Source organism: Austrofundulus limnaeus, unplaced genomic scaffold (assembly GCF_001266775.1).
Source record: "Austrofundulus limnaeus strain Quisiro unplaced genomic scaffold, Austrofundulus_limnaeus-1.0 Scaffold58, whole genome shotgun sequence".
NCBI classification, from domain to species: Eukaryota; Metazoa; Chordata; class Actinopteri; order Cyprinodontiformes; family Rivulidae; genus Austrofundulus; species Austrofundulus limnaeus.
Window position 1 is genome coordinate 1,043,402 of NW_013952460.1, and position 6,770 is coordinate 1,050,171.

Consider the following 6,770-nt stretch of genomic DNA (forward strand, 5'->3'; position numbering starts at 1 on the left):
CTACTACTGTGGCCACATTGCACTGTTTATTGTCACCTTTTGCATTAAAACAAAATGATAAAAGAAGACCCATCAGACGTGTGGTGAGTTTAASCACAGAGCAAATGAAAGAGAGCATTTGTTTAATACTACAATTAATTAAATCCATTCTCAAAATGAGTAATGGCAAATGAAAGATGATTTGCACACGCTTATCTCTTTGGGTTTATAGTTTGTGGATTCCTCTCCCTCTCTCCCTCCCATCACCAGCACTATAGATACCAGAAGTGCCTCTTTCATGCACCAGATTGTAATACACTGTGCGCAAAATGCTTAGTCCTAATTTATTCCTGTTGTGGAAAATAACTGTGAGGTGAAGATCTCAATATGATCAGCAAAAATATTTTTAATTTGATAAGCTACTAAAGATTTTAATTATGCTGGTAATAGAGAACATTGGCCTAATGAGGCGGAGGACTCTAGAGAGACACAGAGGCTAAGAACTGTGAAATGAGTCTGATAGGATTGCTGTAAATTCACACTAGATCGTTTGCATATCAAAGAGCAGGAAATGATTGCAGGACAAATCAATAACCTTTCCACGTTCCAAGGAGCGTCTTTCCTCATTCGGATGTCTCAACACACTCTCTCTGTACTGTCTGGCTGAATTCGCTCTTATTYTCGTCAATGCCTTGATGTGCTCTAATCAAAGTGCACGTCCATGACAGGCTAAACATGCTTAATATTGTGGGTCTGTGTTGCAGCATGCTAATCCAATCCTTATTGATTTCTTGCTGCTTAAAAAATAAAGCTTTTATTGTTTTGGGGGCGTTGTATATATATTTTTTGTCAGATGGTTTAGAAAGGGAAGGTCAATGCAGATATGAGTGTCCAGCACTCTGACAGCGGGAACAATCGTTTTCCCCCCACTTGGTGCTCAGTGACAGTGGGTGAAGTATTTTTAGCCAGTTTGCTTGACAGGGCAGCCCACACTGGCTCAATTACCCAGCAGTCCAGGTGACCCCAACCCCACTGTTTGCTCAGATGAAACCAAGGTGGATTGACTGGTGTGATGAGAGAAGTAACGGAGTGAGACCAGCATGTCTTTCTCTCGATCTCCTYGAATTTTATTGCCTTTTGTTTGCACCTCTCCTCTCAGTGCACCAATCTAACCCCCTAACCTCTTCAAACGCAGCTACAGCTATGGCTCATGATTCCTCATAAATGACAATAAAATATCATTACACAAATGTCTCACAGGGTATTATGTCTTGTGCCTGAAAAAAATGCACTGAGTTTCTTTCCATCTGATTACTCTGGGACACATAATAACATTGATCTGTAAATTCTTTTTCTTAGGTGGTCAGTTTGTCCATCCTTTAAATGCCAGATTGGTTTATCTTTCCAGTTTCCATTTTTCAACACAACTATTCCTCTCATTATGGCCGGGAAATACGGACAAGCACTTTAAAAAATGTATGTTGTTGGGACACTTGATTGATCACCGTCCCCACAACTCAATTTTAACTCTGCAGGTAGCTCTGGCACTGAGACAGGCCGAGCTCTTCAACCTTTTCCTGTCCTTGTCCCTGTGTACCCAGGTGACCATGTTCAAGCAAGCAGAAAGTTGATTTAAGGTTCATAATGACATCAGTTGCAGGCTATCATCCCCCCAAATAAAAAATGGTCCCCAGTGCTCTGGGCTCTTTAAACCGCACTGTTACTTTTCACGCACAGTGTCGGTGCCATGGAGGGGGGCGTGGAGGACAGTGACATCGCTATTAGTTTATTGTTCCATCAGACTGGGACCTTTACTGCACCCCTGTTTATGTTGCCGTAATCACTGGCCTGCTGATACCCACCCCTTAGGTCTGAAATATGTCCTGTCGAAATGCTGCAGGAACTATTACCAGCAGCCCACTGCTGGATGTATCAATCACTGACAGGTCAGCCGCCTTACCTACCGCTGTCCCTGATGTGCTGCTGCTCTGTGAGCACTTCATGGCTCGCCACATTCTTTGCTTTCATATTACCGACAAATTTGTCTTGTCACTGTCCCACTGGCCTCTCTCGGACAGYTTAAATGATGTTGTACAGCTAGAGGAACTCGCTCTCTTGCCAAGTAACCTTTGAGGGTGAGGGTGCATTTAAGTCAGGAAGTGCTCCAACGCTGGGCACGTCTGTGTCACGTGCAAACCTACACGCATGTAAAACCGATGCAATGTAAGCCTGAGCATCTCACTCGTCAGGTCAAAAGGACAGGCTTTTTGTGAGGTGGGTAGGGGTGGGTTGCTTGAATCAAATTCATATTTATGAGAGCTGCATCCTCCCCAAACACATTGTTGTAATTTACAGCAGATATCGTCTGGCTGCTTCGAAGCCTCTGAACATTAATGTCAAAAAAATTTACAACAAGAAAGACAAATTATGTGCTGGGTAGTGTGAGCAATTGTTTTTCACTCATAACTGCTATCGACAAGTTTCTACTTAATTAGTGCTATCAGTGTTTTGGAAAAGCTAATTTAAATGCATTCCTTCAGTCCATCGCTTTGGCAGAACAATTACTGTAATTTGTCTTAGTCAAAAAAAGCAACAAAGCAAAAGGCTGGTATAAAACTCTGTTGTAAACAGCATAGCAGCACCAAAAAGCACACTTAATTCGGTAATTACTTTGTTACAGAGACCTGTTATTTGAAAACCTTTTGTGGCTTTCATTTTCTCAGTCCATAAAAAAATTGGACACAGCTGATTGCGTGCATTAACAGTGGCCTTTTCCAATAATTATACTGATATCTACATTTTTAAATGAAAGAAATAAAATCATCAGCTAAAAAGTCATGGCAATTTACTGGCCCCCAAGTTTGAAACCATAATCACTGAGACGCCAGCAGAGCAGATCAACTCATCACTTCCGATGCAGCGCTAACAGCTAGCTGAATATTGCAGATTAGATCTGAGCACCATAGGCCCRACCTGCTGGTGCATGAAAGAGTTTAGTGATGTGGAAAACAGAAAGGTCATCAATAACTTCAAACAGTCAAGCAGAAAATGTGTAGAATAAGAGGACAAAACCAGGGGCCTGGAGCACTAACCTAAGTGTTGTAACAGCTGTCGAGACACACTGTTAACTGTCAGCTGGCTATAAGAGCAAAMCCACCAGGTTTTACATGTTAAAACCAACTGAAACAAAACAGTTTGTAGGAAAATTTGCTGCTTTATATTCATATTTATGCAAACATGACTGTTGAGAAACGATCAGCTCAGTCACACCTCACTTGTAGAATTAACTATGATGCACTGTTAAAACACACCCAAGATTTAGAAGTGTTTATTTTGATTTTGTAACAGTTGATTTGCTCTCTTTAAAGTCTCAGCCTTTCATTTTAGCTGTTTAGCGTGTGGACAAATTAGCCCTGCAGTTGTGCCATTTAAAAGCTGCTGCAGAAGTGAAGGAAAAGTATCAGAAGATGAGATGTCTCAGAGGTATTTGATACTAATCCTGAATAAACAGGATGTTCTGAGCCTGTTGTGAAATCTAGCAAAAGTACCTGGCCTTATCGCTCGCATGAAGCTTTACTCATGGGGTGTGTGAGTGTTTGCCAGATATCGCACACACTGCAACTCAGCAAAGCACACTCACAACAACAGCACAGCCCCACGCCTGCGCCCATGGCAATCGTCTGTGAGCGGATGACTGATTCCATAGCCAGTCCAAACAATAACACCACTGTACAAACCCTGTTTGTGTTTGCCTATTAAGCACACCCCCCACCACCACCAACCCTTCCTGTTTTTATCTTGTTATTTCAAAACTGTTTGTTTTAGCTGGAGAGTGAAGTCAGTGTGATGCTCTTAAACCCTTATGACGGCTGCTTTTGTCACAAGGAGGGCACTCCTTTACAAAACATTAGAGGGTAAATAAGAAATAAACTTCTTGGTCAAACAGCACTGACTGCCTATCAAGTAACAGGCGGTTTCACAGTGATAACAAGCGGTTTATGAACAATAGATACAGGCTTCTTCAAGGCTGAAGAAAAATACAATTGTGATGCCATTGAGATGAAGGACTAAAGGTGTGTTACAAACTCTCCGGTGATATTAAACAATTGTAAACTACCAAAAGGAAAGAGTAGAGGTGATGTAAGCAGATGAAGCCTCAAAAACTGAAGGTATAAGATTTAGTCAAATATTTACAACAATTATTCAATTGAGTAAACCTGCTAACTGCTAACTCAAGATTTGCTGAAGGCGGTTCCTGCATCAGTGAAACCATGAACAGTATGTGGCCACACATAAGTCACACATTGTTCTCTTTTGTTGAGCAAATTTGCACAGGAATTGTAGAAAGGAAATAACAGTGGCACGTAAACCACCTACAGGTCACAGGGTTTASAAAGAATCCTGTTAAAAATATTTCTAAAACAATGTCAAAACACACAGAAGGGCACACACTGACTTATTTCAGTTTTGGGATTTTAAATATGCCATATGATGTTTGTATTTTTGGACTTTAGCTTTTAATTTAAAAAAAAACTGTTCAGGTAGTGATTGCCATGATTAATGGAGGAGCCTGTATGTACAATATTTTAGGTTGTCTTTAGGGATGCATGATGTATCAGCATTAACATCGGTATCAGCMAATATTGGTCATTTTTTAGAATATCTGTATCGGCCCAATAAGTAAAACCGAGCCCATATTAATGTCTGATCTTGATTTCACACTTTATAGCCAGGAGTAACTGAAGTAGAGCCATGTCAGAGGTCTGGATGTTTTTTACAGTATCAAAAAAGTGCATTTGTGCGTACGTGTGTATATAAATAATTTGTGTGTTTGTGTAATATCAGTAAATATATGTTATCGGCCATAACACCAAGAATAATATTGGATATCGATATCAGCTGAAATTTTCATATCAGTGCATCCCTAGTCTTCTATCCCCAAACTTTGATTTTAGTACTCAAAATCAGGCCTGATTTCTTTATAAACAAACTCTGTCACCCATTTCTCTGAATAAAAAGACCCATGTTGTGATTTGACAGTTTTTGCTGCTATGTTTTCTTCTTACGGCGTTACACTTCTCTGGTGAAAGTGTAGCTGTGCGGTGTGGGGTACTGACCCTGAGTGAGCGAGTGCAGCGGCAGGCTGGTCTGTCCTGGCTGGATGGTGAGGAGCCCTTGCCTCTGAAGGTTGAGCAGGTGTTGCTGCTGGGCCTGCTGGACCTGCAGGAGCTGCTGCTGGAAAGCCAACTGCTGGGCTGAAACCTGCTGCGGGTAAACACACACACAGAAGGACACTGGAAGTGAACAAAACATCTCGTATGTATCAGCACACAAACATAAACCAGGCTCTTGTACACACACAATATTTGGGAGTAGAAAACTGCTTCAAGTTCGAAACTGTCAAGTTTAAATTTAAGTTTGTGCAAAAAATACTTGAAAAGTGCAATTATGATTCATAAAAATCAAGATTACAGTGTTTTTGAATGTACCAGCACAAACGAGAACAGTGCTACTTTCATAAATGTTGCCTTAAAAGTGGGTTTGTCTGGGTTTCACCTAAGACAGGTATACCATAMGTCTCCCTCCCTCTTAATTAACACCAGTCGGGAGGCGAATGACAAACAACGAAACAACATAGTTAATCATTCATAATAAGAGCCACATGAATTTAATTACAGCCATTCATAATTCAGCAAACAACGTGTGACTAAATCAAAGTGCTTAATAACCACCCTAGAAAGTCCCAACTGTCCCAGGCATGGCGCTGAGCGCAGGGATGCTCGCTCTCCCCAGCCAGCGCAGCGAGCTGTGTTCAATCACACACCGTAGACTGACAGAGAGATGGCTGTTTTCTTCAGCTCGCTGTGCTACAGCTGCTTCGCCGAGAAAACATTTAATGAAATTCTACTGTGTCATCTCCGCCTTTGGGGTTGTGGGGGTGTTCTGGCTCAAAAACGTGAAACGTGTGAACTTTGTTGGGATGAAAAAGTGRTATGAAAGCAGAGAGGAAGGGTGGGGGAGAAAAAAGCAAGGTGGAATAATAAATAGAAGGAAATCGTTTAATATCCTCAATCTCTTATTAGTCAAAACAAACGAGAGATTTTATTTAGATAGCAGGGGCACAGAGAGGTGAGGTGACTTTTAACCGTTTCATCAATCCTAAAGTGTCTGCTATATCGATTAAATGAGCTGAAAACCCTTCGGTGTTTTCTGRCAGATAAGGGCAAAATAATCCTGCCTGAGACTCAACAGGATACTAGGTCTGTTTATGAGTACACAAGGCCAGTTGTCGAGCCAGAGGGAGGAGAGGATGGGGCACTAAAAGCATTGCTGGGCTGCCAAGCTGTGCACCGCACCCTTTTACCAAACACAGGATACACCACTTTGTTTACTTCTCACAATTGAGTGCATACAAAAGAGGTCTCTGTGCAGCGTGGCAGTCAGGTCACTTGCTGGCGGCCGTGAAGTCACTGAAACAGCCAGATAAAATGGGTCCCCTCCGCCCACCCCTGTTCGGCATGTCAAAAGGGTCCAGCAGCGCTCCTTTCCCTTCCTCTACCTCCCTCCCGCCACGCAGTGAGCTCACCGCTCCCGCGATGGCCGACTAAAAATAAAACTCCCGGCCAGCGCTGGTCTATTAAAGCAAGCGGGCTCATCTCATTGGATCAATCAGGAGAAGGAGGCTCTCTGACAGCAGAGGGTCAGAGCTGAAGAGTATTCATTCTTGGACTCGTGTGTGTGTGTGTGTGTGTGTGTGTGTGTGTGTGTGTGTGTGTGTGTGTGTGTGTGTG

At 42.2% G+C, this 6,770-nt stretch overlaps 1 protein-coding gene across 6 annotated transcripts in view; it reads right to left on the reverse strand.

The window, feature by feature from the left end:
• The window catches only part of foxp1b (forkhead box P1b), a 230,273-nt gene that overhangs the window by 33,029 nt on the left and 190,474 nt on the right, over nucleotides 1–6,770 (reverse strand). For all 6 annotated transcript variants that reach the window (XM_014009469.1, XM_014009467.1, XM_014009470.1 and 3 more), the window contains one exon: nucleotides 5,097–5,244. In XM_014009469.1, the coding sequence (XP_013864923.1) occupies nucleotides 5,097–5,244 (148 nt within the window). The remainder of the gene's footprint in view (nucleotides 1–5,096; nucleotides 5,245–6,770) is intronic.